At 39.8% G+C, this 20,670-nt stretch overlaps 2 protein-coding genes across 7 annotated transcripts in view; both read right to left on the reverse strand.

The window, feature by feature from the left end:
• Nucleotides 1-1,375: 1,375 nt before the first annotated feature.
• Nucleotides 1,376-9,080, reverse strand: LOC148374466 (espin-like protein). Its single transcript, XM_088336775.1, has 7 exons — nucleotides 9,066-9,080; nucleotides 7,610-7,745; nucleotides 7,095-7,216; nucleotides 6,570-6,749; nucleotides 5,644-6,284; nucleotides 4,948-5,601; nucleotides 1,376-1,481 (listed from the first exon to the last, which is right to left on the reverse strand). The coding sequence occupies exons 1-7, from the start codon at nucleotides 9,078-9,080 to the stop codon at nucleotides 1,376-1,378; spliced, it is 1,854 nt and encodes a 617-aa protein (XP_088192901.1).
• Nucleotides 9,081-14,321: 5,241 nt separating this feature from the next.
• kif1ab (kinesin family member 1Ab) overlaps nucleotides 14,322-20,670 on the reverse strand; it is a 47,519-nt gene continuing 41,170 nt past the window's right edge. For all 6 annotated transcript variants that reach the window (XM_088336826.1, XM_088336818.1, XM_088336810.1 and 3 more), the window contains 3 exons: nucleotides 20,388-20,580; nucleotides 20,199-20,317; nucleotides 14,322-16,856 (listed from right to left, as the gene is read on the reverse strand). In XM_088336826.1, coding sequence (XP_088192952.1) covers nucleotides 16,799-16,856; nucleotides 20,199-20,317; nucleotides 20,388-20,580 — 370 coding nt within the window. In that variant the 3' untranslated portion in view covers nucleotides 14,322-16,798. The remainder of the gene's footprint in view (nucleotides 16,857-20,198; nucleotides 20,318-20,387; nucleotides 20,581-20,670) is intronic.

Below are 20,670 nucleotides of genomic sequence, written 5' to 3' on the forward strand. Positions count from 1 at the left end.
CCCTCACCTTAATGCATTATAGTGTCAAGTGGGCTGGGCTGTAGGGAAAAAGTATCTAAACTTTTAAAATGTATTCAAATAAAGAATGACAGCCAAAAGAAGGGATGAGGGGTGCAGGCAAGAAGGAGGGAGAAAGGGGGAATGCAATGATTAATGCAAGTTCGGATGAATGAAGGCAATGCAAGGAAACAGATAAAAACGACAAAAGGAATGGACAAAAAATAAATGAAAAGGGCAACAAATAAGAGTATTTAATTTAGGAAGCAACATAAGAAAGTGGAAGAAATTAGAGTAGAAAACAAGGATAGTTTGACTATAATTGCACGCCGATGTTCATAATTTTGGCTATTATGCTCTGTTTACATCATTGTCTCTCTTGGACAATCGTCGGCTTTTCTTTGATTTCTCACACTTTAAGACTGATGTGCTTTTTGAAACCTGGGAGATAAAAAGAAAGGGCTTAGAACAGGTTGGAAATTTTTGCATCTTGAGAATAATTGTACAATCCTCCGCTGTTCTTCTGGCAATAAACTTAGTAATGGTCTAAAATATGAATATCCAAAACAAAATTTCGTAGTCACAAGGGAAAACTTGGCATTTTTTTAATAAACAATTCTCATGTGAACCAATGTTGAAGATAATTAGATTCTCATTTACAGGTTACAAATCCCACTTAATACAGTTCAAAAATGATCAATCATAATGGCAGTCTATCCAATGAACATTTTTAGTCTTCCACTTTTGGTTTTAAAAAACATTTTGCTCACAACAATGGTAGTTCACAAAGGAAATTAAGTTGTCATTGTGAATCAGCAATTTTTACACGGAAAAAAGTTTTAAAATGTGAGCATTCTCAACAAAAGGTGCAATTTTCTAAAATACCTTGACCGTCACTTTTTCTCAATTAAAAAATCAATACATTTCCAAAAAGACACTTTTTGAGAGGGCAGAAGGAATGGTTATCTAGCACCACCTATTTTCTATTTGTGCACACCCATGCCAATACAAGTCTTCAGTTGTCACCAGTACCAAGACAATGACATCACCCAAAAAGGAGAATTGATGGAAATTACTATGGTCAACATAAGTTTTTTTCTTAAAATGAATGCCAATGTTGCAGTTTTTTGAATATATATTGTAGCTGAAAAAGAGGGTGGTTGCCATTTTGAGTAAGTTTGTAAAGGGGCCTTGTATTGGTCCGAAACAGAAACCCAATTGTTTTGAGTTAGGATTAGAATTGTCTTTATTGTCATAGATAACAATGTTTATAAAATAAAAGCAAGAAAGACAAGTGCGGAACATACACCTTGACCCAGTTATCAAATATTTGATGAGCAGTCTACCCTAACTGAATCGATTTCAGGTTTTCGAGTGTTCACTGTTCGAAATCAAAGATCTCTGCCTCCTTCTCCTTCCAGAAAGCAAAGCTGCGATCAATATATTGACAAATATCATCATTGGTAAAACAGGACAAATCTGTGCTACAGTTCAAGTCAAGTCAAGTCATTTATTTTTGTATAGCCCTAAATCACGAAGAGTCTCAAAGGGCTTCACAGATTGTTACACTATATTACACAGACTATTGTCAACCGACAAGAGGAGTAGGTTATTCGTATGCAATAGAGTAGAGGTGAGTTTTAAGTTTAGATTTAAACATTTCCACTGAGGTTGCAGATCGGATCTCAGGGGGAAGAGCATTCCACAGCGCCGGTGCCCGGATGGAGAACGCTCTCGAACCAGCAGAAGACTTCTTTGCTCTCGGGATCACCAGAAGACCGGCACTCTCAGATCGCAGGCTTCGGACCGGGACATAGCGGCAGATCAGATCTGAAAGATAAGAGGGAGCAAGTCCATGTATGATTTTGTACAGTACTAAGAGAACTTTGAAGTCACATCTTTGGCTAACTGGGAGCCAATGCAGGTTAGCCAAAATCGGTGTTATGTGATCGTACTTTTTTGTCCTAGTTAAAAGCCTCGCTGCGGCATTTTGTACTAGCTGAAGAGACTTGATTCTGGACTTCGGGAGACCGGAAAGTAGTGCATTACAGTAGTCGAGACGGGAGGTAACAAATGCATGAATTATTGTTTCCGCATCAGACTGAGACAGTATTGAACGGATTTTAGCAATGTTGCGAAGATGGAAGAAGGCAGTTCTAGTAATTTGCTTTACATGCATCTCAAATGATAGATCAGGGTCAAATATGACACCTAAATTTTTAACTGAGTCACTCTGTGTGATGTGACATTTGTCAAGGTTCACAGCAGTTTTTGAGAAGAAGTCACGGCATTTAGAAGGACCAATGACTAACATTTCGGTCTTTTCAGGGTTAAGACGCAAGAAATTGAGTGACATCCACTCTTTTATCTCAGTGAGACAGGCCTCCAAATTTCCACAGTTTAGTGTGGAAGATTCCTCCAACGGAAGATATAGTTGAGTGTCGTCTGCGTAGCAGTGGAAGCTGATATTGTACTTGCGGATAATATCACCTAATGGAAGCATGTAAATGTTGAAAAGTAGGGGGCCGAGCACAGAACCCTGCGGAACACCGCAGGTAACATTAAAGGGCTCAGATGTCGTTTCACCATATTTCACACAGTGCGTCCTATCTGAGAGGTAGGATCTGAACCACGAGAGGACGGTTCCTGAGAGACCAATCCATTTTTCCAACCGTTCTAGTAGGATATTGTGGCGCACTGTGTCAAAAGCAGCACTAAGATCCAGCAGCAGCAAAAGTGATGAAGCGCCAGAATCCATTGACATTAGGAGATCATTTGTTACCTTGATCAGCGCTGTCTCAGTAGAGTGGTTAGCCCTGAATCCTGATTGCATCGATTCAAAAAGGTTGTTCTCAGATATGAAAGCATTCAGCTGCTGTGCCACTACTCTTTCGAGTACTTTAGAGAGGAAAGGTAGGTTTGACACAGGTCTGTAATTACTTAAGATTTCTGGATCAAGGTTGGGTCGTTTTAGTGTGGGTTTAATAACGGCGGACTTAAAAGCTGCTGGAACTACACCTGAGGAGAGTGATGTATTTATAATATTTAGAACTGAAGGCCCAATGACGCTAAAAAGACTTTTAATAAGTGAACCTGGGAGCGGGTCGAACTGGCAAGTTGTCGGTTTGGCCGCAGTCACCACTTGTTTGAGATCATCAAGTGACAGTTCACTAAAACCGGCCATTTTCCCTGGGCAGCCACCCTGTCGTGCATCTGTAAGTTTCAGTTCTTTAATATGAGTGGTACTAATAGTATCTTTAGCAATTTCTTCCTGTATGCATTGAATCTTTTTAGTGAAGAAGACCATTAAGTCCTGAGCAGAGTGTGTCGAACTATCAGCGGTAGTCTGTTGCCTTGTAAGCGATGCTACAGTGTCAAAAAGGGCTTTGGGGTTGTTCTTTTGAGACGCAATCACCTTCGAAAGGTAGGCCGATTTTGCAGAGGCAAGGGCCGCTTTATACTTTAACAAGCTATCACACCAGGTTTGATGGAAAACCTCAAGCTTGGTAGCGCGCCATTTTCTCTCCCATTTCCTGCATTCTTTTTTAAGGGTTCTAGTTTCATCAGTAAACCAAGGTGTGCGTCTTTTAGGACGTGATTTTAGTTTTAAGGGCGCTATGGTATCCATCACACTAGTCAGGGTGGTATTGAACTCATTCGTGAGTGAGTCAATCGAGCCAGTGTATTTAGGAAAGGACGCAACTGCTTCAGGAAGGAGTTCAAGGAGCTCAGAAACTGTGCCAGTGCTTATATTGCGTCCGCTAAATCCTTCAGCTTTTTTAACACTACATTTAGTTAGCACCTCAAATGTCACTAAATAATGATCGGAGATAACGGTAGTACACGGTAGCACCATAATGTTTGAGGTTAAAACTCCTCGAGTCAGAATCAAGTCTAGCGTGTTCCCATTTTTATGGGTTGGCAAATCAACTAGTTGAGTAAAACCAAATCCATCAAGTAAAGAACTAAACGCAATAGTGAGTGAACTGTGTGGGTCATTCATATGAATATTAAAGTCTCCCATAATTATAATTTTGTCTGCATAGGTTACTAGTTCAGACAAAAGTTCAGCGAATTCGTCTAAGAAAGTTGTGTATGGCCCAGGAGCACGATAGATAGTTATTACATCAATTGACAATTGAGGGGACCGCGTCACAAGAGCCTCAAACGTTTTGTAATTATTAGCGGTCCGTGGATTAAATTTAAGCGATTTTTCGGAGATTAGCGCAACACCACCACCCCTTTTCAGCGTGCGTGCTGTATGACTACTCTGGTAGTCTGGGGGAGAAGCATAATTAAGCGCTAAGTACTCATCCGGGCGTAACCACGTTTCACAAAGACCCATACAATTCAGTTTATAATCACGAATAATATTATCTACAAGTAAAGCTTTAGGGGCGAGGGATCTAACATTCAAAAGACCAAATTTTAGCTTTGCTGAATCATTTGACTTAGCTGAACTCTTTGTAGTCTTTGTCGAGATCTTCAAAAGCTCCCGGCGTTGTGGCCGTTCGTGAGCGCTGAGTTTAAAGCTTCGGTTGTCCGGCGAGGAATGAATGGTGGAATTAGTTACATCCTCGCGTCCATCCTCGCGTCCATCTTGCTGCTTAGACTTCACACGCTTCACACATCTACCTGCACGGCAGCCGCGTTTCCTTTCCGAACGGCGTCTCCGCCGTCGCCGCTTATTAAGAGGGATGGATGTCCACAACGAAGCCGGGTCTCTTTGAAGTTCGCTCGGTATATCATGAGCGGTATAAAAAGTGCCCGAAAAGTCGAAATTTAGACGCTCACCCAACCGAATAAGTTCGTCCCTACTGTAAGTGGTTTTAGCCACACATGTGTCCAAAAGTGAAAGCAAAAAAGACAAGAGAACAGCAATAAATAGAAGGTTAGCTGGAGAGCTACGAGCCGCAAGCATGTATCCATGCGCAGTCGCCATTTTGCAGCCTGAGAGGTGAGTTGCCCCCTTCCGGTGAACCCTTCTGAACCCCAACTGATGACACCCGTCCGGGATCTGACTTTGGTTCAGAGCATCCGAAGAAGCGGAGTTTGATGTCATCAAAGCCTTTGCTCCAACGTCGCCTTCCGGCTCGGATTTCCTGAAGAACAACCTTGTGGAATTCTCGCACCACCTCCCAGGGGAAAGTTCCAACATGGTCAAAAACCTCAAAGCAAAGCAAATGCCTCATCTTCCTTTCCATCGGTGACAAGTCCTGCTCCAGAATTTTGAAGTATCCTAGGATGAAGAGATCCAACGTCAAGCTATCGTGGCTTAAGGCTTCGCCATCTTTTTCAGGTAGGAATTGTTCTGGAGAGTAAACCTGAAGTGAATTAGAGGAGAAGTTCAAATGGGAATTTTGAGTGCTGAACAGTTGAATTTTTTGTTTCCAGGAAATTAAGATCTTGTCCACGGCGTCTCGCCTTTGCCACAATTCGAAGAAAGATGTGTTTTTCTGCTGTTCTCGTTCCGATTTTGCATGTGGCATGGCAGCCCGAAAGGAGGTTGCATATGCTGCCTTTTTCCAGTGGCTAAGGAACAATACTACAGTGCGCTCTTTCCTTAAATTTGTGGTCTCTACCACACTTGCCTGCTTAGTAGGACTGACGAACATAACATTCTCCTTTGGCTTTTTTATCTCTAACAAGCCAGTCACCAATTCACATTTCGTTGTCTGGCTACCTGGAAAGGGATAAACACAACCAATATGCCTTTCAAAGTTGGCTCTCAGGGTTCTAACAGACACCCCTGAATGACGGATTTCCTTCTCTACCCGCTCTCTTGTACTCTCTAGGCGGTGACCAAAAATTGGCACGGTTTGAGGTCCATTTGGTAATAACATAATTTTCTTGCCTTGTTCGACTTCCAGACTCTTTGGCTGTGAATGTCCCTTAACTTCACCTTCAACTGTGTTTTCCATAGGTTGATCTCCAGTTGTCTGGGTCAGATTGGCCAACAAGACCGACATCCTCTTGACTAACTCTGAGATGCGGCTGCACCAGACAAGCAGTGCTTGGCTGTCCTCCTCATCCATCTCATGGAGAGCCTGTTTGTTCAGGGAGATATTCAGGAGATCAACTGGTAAAATTGACTTGATTTCTTCTGTCATTCTGATCAGTTCCAGCTCGTAAGCTTGGTGACGCTTCTGAAAGGACATGGTGGCTATCTGTTGTTGCAGATACAGAAGATCCTTTTCAGTTAGAAGCTCACCAAATGGTCCAAGAACGGCTTTGCGGTTGTGGGAAAACTTCCAGGAGTCCACAGGTGACCATTCAGTGATAAGTCCCTGTGTGAAAGATGACACTAATCATATGAGTGAGTTGAAGTGACATGATAGAGTAGCAGGACAAGAAAAGAAACAAAGGAGACAAGTAAATGAATAGGATAACAGTGGTCATAACATATATTTCAAGGATCCAGACATTCAAATTTGCAGAAGACACTGAATTATTCAACTCATCAGTGTAACATAAAAACAGAGGTTCTCAAACATTTTGATGCAAGCCTTTCGCCACAGGAACCCCTCTAAAATTGCCCCAAAAATTGGATTCCAACAATAATTGGACTGTACCTGTCTCTTCCAGGCATTCTCATACTGCAGGGTCTGTATCTGTCTCACCATCACCTGACGTTTCCACTCGGCGATGGGTTGACCTGCCTCATCGTGAGTGGGCACAAGGGCCTCAATATCAGCTGGGATTACATCCGTGACCGCAGAGGGAACCAGCAGATCCTCGTAGCTGTCAAGTCTCTGCTGGAAGAAAGCGGGCAGGACTAAGAAAAGCAGTTCTAGGTGGTCACAGGCAGTCTTTGGTGACCTATTATTTTGGACCTCAAGCATCTTCAAGGAATGGTTTTGAATTCCATTTTGAGAAATGCTACTTATGCATGTTTTAACCCGGCATAAGCTTGACAATAAAGGTTGTGTGTCAAAATCAACAACAGACCTGCAGTTACCAACAGATAGTGACTGAATGAGAATAATGCTGTTAGGTTGCCCTGACCAGGAGGAACTGGAACCAAATCGTAAACATGAATGGGGCCACGTCTTTGCAGAAAAGATACAGGATTGTTTATTTAGCTTGTGGCAGCTCACCATTTGGCCACTGAAAACGGCTGCCGTCATGCCAGCATGCCTCAGGGACTTGACGGACTTCACATGGGACATCAGCGTGAGATCTCGCTCTGGAGGCTTCAGTTGGTTGAACGATGTCATCACTAGAGGCAATTCATTAGATGCCATGACATTGCATACCATTCATTTGATCATGTTTGTGGCTCAGAGGAATCCATCATAGAGCAGTTCTGCGCAACTAAATTATTATGTAAATAAAATTTCCTGCAAAAAGATTCATGAATAATGATTAATGTTGTATCAAGCTAAGCAGTCAAATGAATGAATGCACTGACAATATTAATTTTGAAAACCGTTTTTCTTTGTTCGATCGGTGGGGAAAATGAAGCATAACCCAGGCACAGGTCAAAACAGGTCACCAGATAATCACAGGCCACAAAGATGATGAACTGAAGAAAACTTGCGTGGCTTTGAAAAGTGACAGGGAGCTGAAAAGAACATGTAAACGCAGGACCTTTCAAAATCGGAGGTATTACCTGAAGAAGCCGTTTGGATGTACTGCAAGGATCCTGGAGTTTGTTTTTTGCCAACGTTGCCCAAGGTCATGGGGAATGAGGGAGAAGACAAAAATGTTGTGGGGGGTCGAGAAAGGGGTAGCACCTCCTTCACAGGCTGTCACCAAAAACATAAGCCAAATAATGTATTATGGTGTCTCATCAGCTTGGAACATGTCCACGTGTGTATTGTTTTCTTTCAATTATTGTCAGATTATTGTCGTATTTGTCATTTCTTGTTGCGTCCTTTTTTTCTTGGTTGTTCTTTGTTTGTTTTGTTTTAAACGTAAAGGTTTTGTCTGAATTGAATAAACCTTTTTGTATGATTATATTGGCACCTTTTTGCCACCTCCTTGTTTCCTATTTCCCTTCATTTTTAGTCCACCTCCATATGAACTGTGACAATTTGAATTAAAAAAAACAACAACTGAACTTCTTAATGTGTAAAGCAGCTACTCATCCATCCATTATCTGCACTGCTTATCCTCAGTCGGGTCGTGGGTGTGCTGGACCCCAGCCCAGCTATCTCCAGGCAGTTGGCAGGGGACACCCTGAACTGGTTGCCAGCCAGACAGATAACTCACTCACTCAGTCACACTTAGGGACAATTTGGACTGACCAATTAACCTGACTCTCATGTTTTTGGAATGTGGGAGTAAACCGGAGTGCCCGGAGGAAACTTACACAAGCACGGGGAGAACATGCAAACTCCTCACAGGAAAGTTTGATCTCATGACCTCAGAACTGTGCTGCACACTCGCTAGCCACTGTTCTGCCGTGCTGCAAGTGACAAGTCATTTAATGTTTATTCGAACATTTTTTTTTATTTTGCCTGGTTACAATTAAGAATGTGGTATTATTTTGACAATTGAATACCTGCAAAAAGAGCAGTATGCCAGGGTAGAGCTATTTCTAATTATTATTATGCACCGTTGTTTGTTATTTTGACATGATTTACTGTTTTACATCATTGTCATTATTGGCTAATCATGTTTTTTTTTATTTCACACTCTTTAGGGCTGATTTGGTTTTTGTAACCTGGGAGATTTTAATAAATGAAACGGGCTGTGGTGGGGACCTTGAGAACAAGTTGTGAGTTTTACATCTTGAAGGTTTTGTACTAAACTTTACTGTTCTCCTTGCAAGTGTAAATTTAATTGAGGCCTTCTCTCTTTATTTTGTGTGTCTACTAAACTATTGGGTTTTAAAAGAAAAATCATCAAAACTATCACATTAAAAACAATATTTCCCTAAATATATTAATATTTTACATTTTACTTACCGGTAATTTGTTTTCTCAGTGAAGTTCTTGGTTTGGTTTATGAAAGTGAGCCACTGTTTTACATAACTGTTAAATGTTCATGCTATGTTATTATGGCTTTAATATTGGCCTAAATATATAATATTGGAATTTTATAATAAGTAGTAACTACTGTACCTTGTTGTTTTCCATGTTGAATCTTCAAGTTTTACAAATCTGAAAGGCAAAGCAGAAGGAATTGAGCAGGACTTAGACCTCACATGGTGCCTTTACACAAGAGGTAATCAAGCCCCTCTAAAACACACAGTGGATCACACTCAATGTGCTTAATACACAGAACAATACGGTGAAACGTGAAGCTGCTATGCTTGAAGGAGAAAGCGTTTGAGGGATGTGATATTCTGCTTCAGGTGTCTTTAACGTGTCCTGGAGTCTTACCCAAGATCACCTAACACTTCTAAGCACTGGTTAACAATGCATGAAAATGAGGCGCACTATAATTAGTGACTTGAGCTGTTTTTGGGGGTGTGCAAACGGTTATAATTGTGCATAAATGATCAGCAATAAATATGAATATAGTTTTACCCCACATCTCAACATGTTTTAATTCAATTCGGGTGATTTATTTTTAATTAACAATTTTAATTCCTAGATATGGTTTGTGATACACAACCCATTTTAGATTACATAAGGCTTTGCATACAAATTTGCCATTTCCTGAAAGGTTGACCCGGGGGGAAGGTCTGTATCCCAACAAATTGTAAAAGGGAACTCACCATAAAACAGAAATGTCCAAAAAATGTGACAGCTCATACAGAAAATCCAGTAGCTGGTGTTGTTACTCACTTAAAGACTGAAGATAATTCTCCTGGACCAAAAGCTGCCCTGGGGAGCTGGGCACCTGTCCATAATTAAAAAGGAAGGGCGGGTAGTGTGTCCAGCACAAGGAGGTTCGGAGTATGTGAACGTATGCCATCCAGGGGATGCAAGGTGATTTTAAATTGTTTCATTGGTGACCGTAGTATAAAGTTTGTAACAGTAGAGCAGGGATCGGGAATGTTTGGCTGGCGAGACAGGTATAGCTCATCTTATAAAATGAGAGCCATGCCATTGGTTCAGTATCATTCTAACTGTAGCATATGCAAAGCTGAACCGACACATTGTGTACCTTGTTTGGTCTAGAATAAATAGGGCAGACAGAGTCCAAGCTACAGTTTACAGTCCAGGTGCTATGCTGACAGACCCTGGTTTGGTTGTATGTCTTGATGGAATTCTGTATAAGGTAGCTTATTAAACAACAAATATTCGCTGTTAAAACGCGTTATGGTGAAAAACCACAGAACAAACTAAGCATCCAAAAATGCCAGCCAAGCACACAGAACAATTTGATTGGGTGAGCAGTTGGGTTGGTAAGACCTCTGCACACATCGCGTACTGCCTCTCTCTGTAGACCAGCGGCCTCTGCGCTGAAGATAAATACATCCGTATCCCTCTTGTTTGCAGTATTTTGTGACATTTTTTCAATATAACTCTGCTTACACCTCATTTTGAAACTATTACTTACAACATAAATGAAAGTCAAAATGAGCCGCAATGCAATGCGGGAGGGCGACAAATTTTGAGTGGTATTTTTGCTGATATGGGACAGAGGCTCTGGCATCATTATTTTCACCCGCGAGCAAAGCAAAGGTGGTGATGTTTTCATTTGGGATATAAGTATGTATATTGTTTTGTTTGTTTGTTTGTTTGTTAATTTCTTTTTTTGTCTGTGTGCCTGTCTACCCAAGAAAAAAGGGAATGTGTTCGGATAGAACAACCCATCTTTCACAGTTAGTTAAGGCTAGATTTGAAAAATGCCGCTAAAAGGCTGACACAGCGCAATTGGTTTTGTTGAATCAGCATTTTTTTCAGCACGGGAAAGAAAAAAACAAGACAACGACTGTAGAATAGAATATTCCTTTATTGTCATTGTTACAACATGGGATATATTGTGACAACGAAATTGGACGGCTCACCCAAACAAATTGTTCTGTGAGCTTGGCTGGCATTTTTGGATGCTTAGTTTGTTCTGTGGTTTTTCACCATAACGCGTTTTAACAGCTTCCAGTCCCCAGTTCTCTTTTATTTTCTCCTTGGATTTTATGCATCTGGAGGTTAATCTTTTCCAAACAATATATATTTAGAATATTACATATTTGGGCTGTTCGTACCCCCATTTCAGGATTTTAGTCTCTTTCTGAACTCACACTTTGGGTTTTCCATTCTTATGTGCCAATGACCCTGCTAAAATAGAAATACTACCCAAAAATGGTTTTGAGTCTCAAAGCAATTTTAGTTATTTCATAGATTTGATCAAATCATCAAACATCACACAGTGAAATTAAAAGCCTTGAAGAGTAGGTTTGGCTATTCTGTTGAATTTTGTCTTACGATTTATAGTGGAACCCCCCCCTCAAAACAAAAATCAATATATTTTGCTTTCACTGCTCTTTGAGTCCAAAAGGTTTCCGACCCCTGCAGTAGAAATTGATGACAGGTAAAAAACTCCAGATGTCAAAAAAAAGTCATGATGACCTCATCAAAATACAACAACAATACAACTTGTGGTTATACATTTGAACACTCATTTATTTAGATTTTCTTAAACTATTGACAAGATTTGAGAATGGCAGATAAGATAAAAGTGAGATCAGAACATGGACAAAGGTGCAAGAAACATCCACCATCACCCTGCAAGACTGTTTATGAATATTTAGATGAGCATCGTTAGTGTTGTACAGTGGACATAAAAGAGGAACTCCACACAAAACATATAGTCATTTATATACAAACCAGAGCCGGGAATTAAGTGATGGTATGTTAGAAAAATTGGAGAGTGACTCAAATGTACGGCAGGACATCTAAAGGCAGGAAGAGGAACAGTAGAAGGGGACTATATAGTTACCCACATGCTTTGGTCCGACTCTAAGAAGCAGGCCGAAAAAAAGGAAATCGAATTGTGCACAGTAATGCAAATAATGAATGTTATAATTTGTCAGTGAAAGTTTACAATCCTTTTCATTTAAACGTTATCACAATATCCAAGCAACACAAATCCGACTTTTGTTTTTGTTTGAACAATTTCAAGCTGCTCCCCACATGTAAAAAGAAAAGTGACACGTTTTGAACACGTTCATTGCCGATGACGTCTACATCAATGAATCCGACATTTAACCTCAGGTATTTGTATTTTTGACTTACCAAAATGTAGAAATGTATCTAAATTATTTTAGGCGCTAAATATTAATTGGGTTCTTGGACCCTCAGTCTAAACTCGGACAACTATATGGACATGATTCTACTCTACTTCTATTCGAAAACAAAACAGTGCACTTAACTGTAAACCTTCAAAACAATACCTCTTTTTGTGTATCATATAACAATTTCAACAAAAATGAAATTAAAAAAACTAACATGACCCAAAAAAATGCATAAATGAAATCAAATCTAAATTAAAGTCATTCTTTCTAAGATTTTCCATCAAGCTGCTTGGCTGAACAGGTTGGCTGGCCTGTGACCACGCAAACGAAAAGACAAAATGGCTGGCAGGCCACGTCTTTCGAAGACAATTCCCTTCTCAATTCTTGTTTAAAAGGATAGTTCTTGTTTTTTTAAGATGATCTCTGGGCCCGAGGTGTCGTGATTTCAAGCAAGCCGTGGAGGAATTATCGACTAAAAGCTATATTTTTGAAAGCAACTGCCCAAAACCGTCAATATACATTTCTGCTTTTTTTGTTTGGTGTGGTTTGTCCTAATGTGACATAGCTTAATAAAGATTGGGAGAGGCATGTAACAAAAAAACAACAAACCATCCCATAACAAGATAATGAAATAGCGCAGCTGCAATGCAAACAAGTTGCCTTTTTTTGCGGCAAATGCATGTACACCATAAACGTCACAGGCTGGTACTATATAATAATAATAATAATAATAATAATTTCCTTGTATTGTCATTCTGTGTAACAATGTACACAGAACGAAATGTCGATTGCACCTGACCCGTTGTAGCGAGCCGATGCAGCCGCAGCCAACAGAGGGCGCCGCCGACCACTTTTTAAGTCTTAGGAATGACTCGGCCGGGGCGCGAACCACCGACCTCCCAGTCTCAAAGCGGGCGCCTTACCATCTAGGCTACTGAGCTGGTATACAACATTATGAGGATATCTACAACGTTGTATATAATAAACGAACATTATGATAGCCCCGGAACAAGCGGAGGGATAACAAGAAGGGAACGAGGGAGGTACTATGTTCTGCGTGCACTCATTGACTTTGTAGTCTCTAAAGAAATTAATCATTAAGAACTCTCTATATAGAAATGTATAAAGGGATTTTTTTTTATATAATCCATACACAACCAATTATTTACTTAATTCTAATAGCTTCGGCATTGGGAGATCATTTTTTTGCATTAGCCTTTAAGTGACAATAAATCAATGATATACAAAGCTGCTCATTAAGACAGATTCGAAAGAATTTACATTACCCTTAGTAGCAAAGTATGAGCAGTGTAGCACACACACCAGAAATCGGGCCAAATTTCAAATTTTCATATATATATATATATATATATATATATATATATATATATATATATATATATATATGTATCTCATCTCATCTCATTACCCGTACCGCTTATCCTCATTAGGGTTGCGGGGGGGCTGGAGCCCATCCCAGCCATCTCCGGGCAGTGGGCAGGGGACACCCTGAACTGGTTGCCAGCCAATCGCAGGGCACACAGGGACAGACAACTCATTCGCTCATTCACACCTAGGGACAATTTGCACCGGCCAATTTACCTGAAATGCATGTATATATATATATATATATATATATATATATATATATATATATATATATATATATATATATATATATATATATATATATATATATATATAAATATATAGTGGGCAGCACAGCAGCTCCAGACTTCCTGTGCGGAGTTTGTATGTTCTCCCCGTGCTTGCGTGGGTTTCCTCCGGGCACTCCGGTTTCCTCCCACATTCCAAAAAAACATGCATTTCAGGTTGATTGGCTGGTCCAAATTGTCCCTAGGTATGAATGAGCGAGTGAGTTGTCTGTCCCCGTGTGCCCTGCGATTGGCTGGCAACCAGTTCAGGGTGTCCCCTGCCCACTGCCCGATGATTGCTGGGATGGGCTCCAGCACCCCCCGCGGATATATATAATAATAATAATAATAATAATTTCCTTGTATTGTCATTCTGTGTAACAATGTACACAGAACGAAATGTCGATTGCATCTGACCCGATGCAGCCGCAGCCAAGAGAGGGCGCCGCCGACCACTTTTTAAGTCTTAGGAATGACTCGGCCGGGGCGCGAACCCGAACCTCCCAGTCTCAAAGCGGGCGCCTTACCATCTAGGCTATATATATATATATATATATATCCTTTGACGGTATACAACACAAGTGAGTGCTGATTATCGATTTTTTTTTTTTCTAAAGGCACATAACTCGTACATAAACTGCCATGCGGGATCTTATATTGTGGGGTTGTTCTCAAAATGATTGACACAAAAACAAATTATACCTCCCGAAAATATTGGTGAATCATAATCGGAAATAGTGAGACTTAGCATTTTTGTTTTAGGATATTTCAAAACAAGTTAAGGGAAGAAAAATCCCTCCCAAGATCAGATGTTTTCAGTCCAGGCTGATGAACAGAATCTTATCGTGGTGTGTATATCCGACTCGATTGGCTGAATCCAATTTAGTATAGACTTCCCATATCAAGATTTTCCATCGTAGTTATTGATCAGCGAGTAACATTTACAAATCACGCATAACACCCCTCATGTCCAAAGTTGCTTCTTCAGGATCTTCTTTTACGGACCTGAGAGAATTTGCCAGATTATCCGTATATGTCTACACTGCTCAATAAAGTTTGGTAACGCAAAAGCAAACACACAAACAATAAAAAAATACTTTGGTAATGCCACAACTCAACAAGGACAATAAAGTGCCGTGCAACAACAAAAAAACGTAGTTCCATCACAAATAACCAAAAACATAAAGCAAAAATAAATAACAAACTTTGTGATATCCCACAAAAAAAGGGTTATCGCTTTCCCTCAAAGACCTGAATGCAGACTTTTAAATACAAAATTATAGGAGCACAATAAACCTTTAGATCCTGATGCACATGAAACTAACCTTACATGGAAAGCCTTAGGAACACTTACTGTATTTAGTATCCTTGGAATCTGTTCCAAAGCTCATGTACTAGCAAACTCTTTGTTTTCACTAGTAGAACAGTTCAGAGCAGTAGTAAAACTGTGTAAAATCAAAGTAAAATTTTAGGAAAACGTGTACACCACACCCAACATCTGCATGCTACTAGCACTAGTAGTGAAGTTTAAAATATTTACTAGTGTAATTGCTAATGTCGCAAATAGTAGAAAATGCAATGTACTTGTATAATAGCTTACTCATAAGTATTATTTCACCCACTATTAGTGTGACTTTCAGCAACTTAGTATAACCTTGAGTTGGCGATTAAAAAAAGGTTTACTAGTGAAGTCGAATGTATCAGACTTACACATTACTAGGGAGGCCATATTCCAACTTTGTGTTAGTGCTACTAGTATATCAGAGAGGTATGACGTCTGTCTACCTTTCGGGTCTAGAAGTATTAAGAGACAAGCAACCAGTAACCATCTATTTAAAATTACGCTAGTAGAGGGAAATATTTTTCATGAAGTGCAGTCATGGAAATATCAAATGAAAATATATTCAATGGTTATATGTTCAGTGTTAAAGTTCTTACTCTTTGAACTGTAGATGTTTTGGTTTATCTTTTTCAAAATCGCTGAATTGCCACATCTTAATATTATTGTCCTCAATACAATTACTATGTAACGTATTGCTGTGCTAAGCGTGTGTAAATGCAGAGGCATGTAATTCTCTTGCCATGTATCAGAGGGCAATATGGACATTCTGGTTTGGTGCACTTCTCAGTTTCAAAGAAAAAAAATGTGATAGTATTAGCAATCTAATAGCAATTCAAGCCATTAAGTAATTTTGGCCATTGCATGGACTTTTTTTCATAAAGGAGGATTATGGATGATGATTTGTTTATTTGTAAAGCTGACTGTACCTTACCAGGAACAGACCTGACTGCATGTCACCGCTGGACGCTAAAGGGAGCAAGTCTGGACCACTAGTTTTGAAGGGCTAGTAACATTAGCCTACTAGTGAAGACAAATATTTTACTAGTACATGGACCAAATATGCGCTGCGACTGGTTAGCAACCAGTTGAGGGTATCCCCTTGCCACTGCCGGAAGATAGCAGGGTTGGACTCCAGCACCCTAGTGACCCTACTGAGGATAAGCGGCGCAGAAAATGGATGGATGGATCAAAACCTTTACATCAAAGATAGACATAAGCGTTCAAAAGGCTTCATTTCATCGATATTCTTGATAACACCAGTACAACTAAGACACAGTTGTTAGGGTAGAACACGACAAAGAGTATACTGGTACACAGATCAGTCATATTTGAAAAAATACTCAAAACAGCTTTCAATAACTAGATGATAGCATCACGTGTACCTTAAATGTTCGAAACCAAACGCATGGAATATGCAAACTAATCCAATCAGAGTGCAAAAGAACTCCCCCCCACCGGACGGAACTGTGTACGAAAACAACACACATATTAGCCTGTTTGCTACCAATAAAGGGAGGCCTAACGACAATTATGCTTATATTGTACATGGCGTTGTCAACATGCAGTTTTGTTACAGTGATGGCATGTTACGTGAAAGGTTATTTCAACTCATTTAAGTAAGATAAGAATTGGATTGTGTTGTGTGTCATTTTTCTGCGGCAGCTGTGAAGTGTCTCACATCCTCTGGGCCACCGGCGCTGACTGAACCGACTTTCTTCTGGATAATTTAGACCTGCAGGAGCAATTGAAAAGTTAAATGTCATAAAATGAGTTCCCAAAATCCATTTGGCACAGCAGCACGATATTTGGTGGACACGTCAAAAAAATCAGAAGGAAGAAAAAGGGACAAGTTGGTGCTATAAGTATCCAAACTGGCTAATTTTGAGAGATTCATTTACCAGAAATATACAATGTTTGAAATTTAGATAAAAATCAAAATACACATTATTATAATCATGTTCTTGGGCTTGGTTGAATTCGGATTGTTACAGAGGACAAGGAAGACTATAAAATACGTAGACTCAAAGTAGAGGTAAAGTATGTCACAAAAGTGAGTACACCCCTCACATTTCTGCAGAGATGTCATTATGTTTAATAGAACATTGGTGAAGAAACATCACTTTGACATAATGAAGGGTAGTCTGTTTAAAGCTTAGATATCAATGTAAATGAGTTTTTCCACTCAGAGAACTCAAAACACAGCCATTAGTAGCCAAACCCCTGGTAACAAAAGTAAGCTTGAGGATGCCCCAAATATGTTCTATTGGATTTAGATCTGGAGACATGCTTGGCCAAACCATCCCCCTTTACCATTAGCTCCTTAAGAAAAGCCTTGGTCATTTTAGAAGTGTATATAGGGTCATAGCTGGAACCCTGCGAACCAGTTTCTGGAGGGAGGGTATCCTTTTCTGCTCCATTATTTCACAGTAGATGCTTGAATTAGTGTTCTCCTGAATAAAATGCAACTCCAGTTGCCCTCATGCAGCCCCAAACCATGCCATTCCCAACACCATGCTTGACTTTAGGCACGACACAAACATCTTTATACTCCTCACCTGGTTCCCGCCACACATACTTCACCCCATCTGAGCCAAAAAATAAATGTTTGTCACTTTAAACCAGACGATATTTTTCCAGGAAGCCATGGCCTTTGTTGACATACTCCTACATATTATGTCAAAGCATCGTTGCTTCAGTGAGGAGCTATTAAACATTATAATGATATATTTTGAGGAATGTGAGGGGTGTACTCACTTTTTTGACATACTGCAAGATCTTAAGCCCAAGCCCAGTCCGAAAAGTGCCTGAAAGGGCATTAAATGTCTCTCATTACATTTGAGCTCGGGCCTGGCCGGGCTTCTCTCTTGCTGAGTTTTATTTTTAAATGATCCACCTGTCATTGTTCTTAGTTGCTTTACTTTGTGAAAGATCCACAAGATGGATTCTGTCCCCCTCTCATTCAGCGCAGCCCGCATCGGCCTGCTTGCCAGCATGCTCATCAGCGGGCTCATCAGCGCTCACGTCGGCGCGCTGATGGGCGTGCACGTCAAGCAGCAGATGAGTGTGCACATTGGCACGCTTAGTGGTGAGCTCGGCGTTGGCACTGCCAGACCAGAGATGGGGGCGCAGGGATGGAGTCAGACAAAATCACCCCTCTTCCTCCAAAATACTCAGAAATAAAATATTAAAATTTGGTTTTGCCTCGGGCTCGGTCTCTCAAATCAAGGTAATTGGTAACGCTCGGGCTGGTTCAGGCTTTAATACCCGCGGGGCCGGGTCGGGCTGGATTATTTACGGCCGACCTTACCTCTAACTCAAAGTGACCAACCTGAACCATTTTTCTTCTTCCCTTTTTTTTTATTTTATTTTATTTTATTTTTATTTTTATTTTTTTTTTATTTATTTATTTTTTTAAACACAGCATTACACAAGGTTTTTGGTTATTAGGGATACCCTTAGCAGCAAGATGGTGGAAAATCATGTCAGCTCCCTCTAAGTGAGCCTCATGTTATGTAAAATGAATGCAAATTTCTGGACCAATGACTATTAAGAAAATATGCACATTTGTATGATAGTTCATGTATTTTTTTCTTATCATTTACATCAACATGAGGGTTGCTATTAAAGACACAATGTCCTTTTAACACAATACAAAAAAAATACCCGTATAATTTTTTTTCTTTCAACTTATTTATTTAATCTCTCTCAAAAAAAATGAGAATCCTTAAAATGAGCAAGATTATCTCAAATGGCCAACAATGTTTTCTCAAATTTAGATTTACTTATAACCAAAACTTAAAAATTTCCTCATGTTGAATTTTTGAGTTTTTCCTTGCCCTTGTGTAGGTTTTAGATCAGGCGATGGTGTAATAATAGTCAGTGGTTTGCAATAATTTGTGGTCTGTGTAGCCCTTTGAAACTCTTTGTGATTAAGGGCATCACAAATAAACATTATCTGACATTAAATCAGGAGAGTAACACTTAAAATAAACAAAAATAGCCAAATTTTTCATATGAAACATATTTGCAAGTGTGTATTATTTCACCACTTGATCGCTGTATGGTGTAGTGCAATCAAAATGGAGTGCTAAAAAGCAAATGGAAGAATACGCAGCAACTAAAAGTGACATAAACATCATTTTTTTGCCTAACCATTTTAAGGATTTTGGGTACCTGTAGCAACAAGATGGAAGACAATTATGTCAGCTCCCTTTCACAGTAGCTCTTGTTATATAAAATAAACACATAAACATAATGCAATTTTCGACCTATAAGTATTTAAAAATATGTGTTTGTATGAAAGTTACTGTTATTTTGTTTAAATCGGTATACTGTATATTGTATGAATATATTTCTAAAGGATGATGGGTTTTTTTACAACTAGGATGGTCTAAACAATTAACACTGTCTCTTTAAGCATTTGTTAAGTTATTTCCAGATAAGCAAGTTAAAAATATCAGAAACATAGTAGTCTTTTTAGATTCACTAATATATGTCTTTAAATCGGAAGCCAACAAAATTGAAATTAACATGTCCACCACTAGTCTAAACATGGCATTTTGATAATTATTTTGTGTGTAGCTTAAGAAGCTAATACAGTTTTTTTTCATCCATCTCTGACAGCTGCCATTTGAGAATTCTTTCGAGAATAGACACATCAATGTTGCCCATGGCTCAGCTGAAGACCAACCTCGATTCACTTTCTTTCTCAAGCAGAGACGTGATTGGTCATTAGCTGAAGCCTGAGCTACAGTGGTGTCATTTTCACTGAAGTGTCAAATGGCTGCTATCTGAAATAGATAAAAGAAGATGGATATTGCTATTTAACTGGATAATATAACCTAATACTACAAACACAACACAGTGTTTTAGTACTAGGAGAGGCCAATCGATCATAAGATACTAAGGATAACCTTTGAGTTGACATGCGTTTTATAAGGCGTTACTCTTATGGTAGGCATTAAATAGGCCCCAACACCCATTTATCAATGGTACAGTGTTATCAATAACAATAAAGACATTTCTATATTATTCTATTCTATTCTATTCTAAACACATTGTGATAAACTCTTACCTGATGGTACCCGCCAAAAGAGGATTAAAGGCATAAAGCCAGTCGTGCATCTCTTTGTCATTGGTGGCTTGAAGCAGAATCCCACGATGCTCGGTGCACACGGCGAATGTATTAGGAGTCTGCGGACAGGAAAAAGGGACGAGTCAGCGGAGGGCTTCATTCGAAACGGAAAGGACTTTGGGCTCTTACTCGCAGCAAGGTCTGCTTGTCTTCGCTGTATTCCACTTTGGCCGACGAAAGGTTGATGACGGCGCGCTCCACGCTGTCCCTTTCACTGCGATACAGGTAAACGTAGGGCCGGCGCACCACCACGTAGCGCTTCACCCAGCCGCTAGCATGTGGCTCCAGGAAATGGAGGTAACCTTTCTTGGACACGATCGGGCTGGACAAAAAATAGCAACGGGTTACGCGATGAGACAAGATCACATTTGAACACTTAACCTAAACCAGTGATTAGAGGTAAGATCTTTTC

The sequence above is a fragment of the Urocampus carinirostris genome, chromosome 1 (genome assembly GCF_059441175.1).
Source record: "Urocampus carinirostris isolate Australia breed hairy pipefish chromosome 1, RoL_Ucar_1.0, whole genome shotgun sequence".
Classification (NCBI taxonomy): Eukaryota; Metazoa; Chordata; class Actinopteri; order Syngnathiformes; family Syngnathidae; genus Urocampus; species Urocampus carinirostris.

Coding starts and splice junctions, on each gene's coding strand:
- LOC148374466 (XM_088336775.1), bottom strand. Junction 6,285..6,569: donor AGAATGCCTGGAAGAGACAG/GTACAGTCCAAT, acceptor TCTTTCACACAG/GGACTTATCACTGAATGGTC. Junction 5,602..5,643: donor TGTGAATTGGTGACTGGCTT/GTTAGAGATAAA, acceptor TATGTTCGTCAG/TCCTACTAAGCAGGCAAGTG.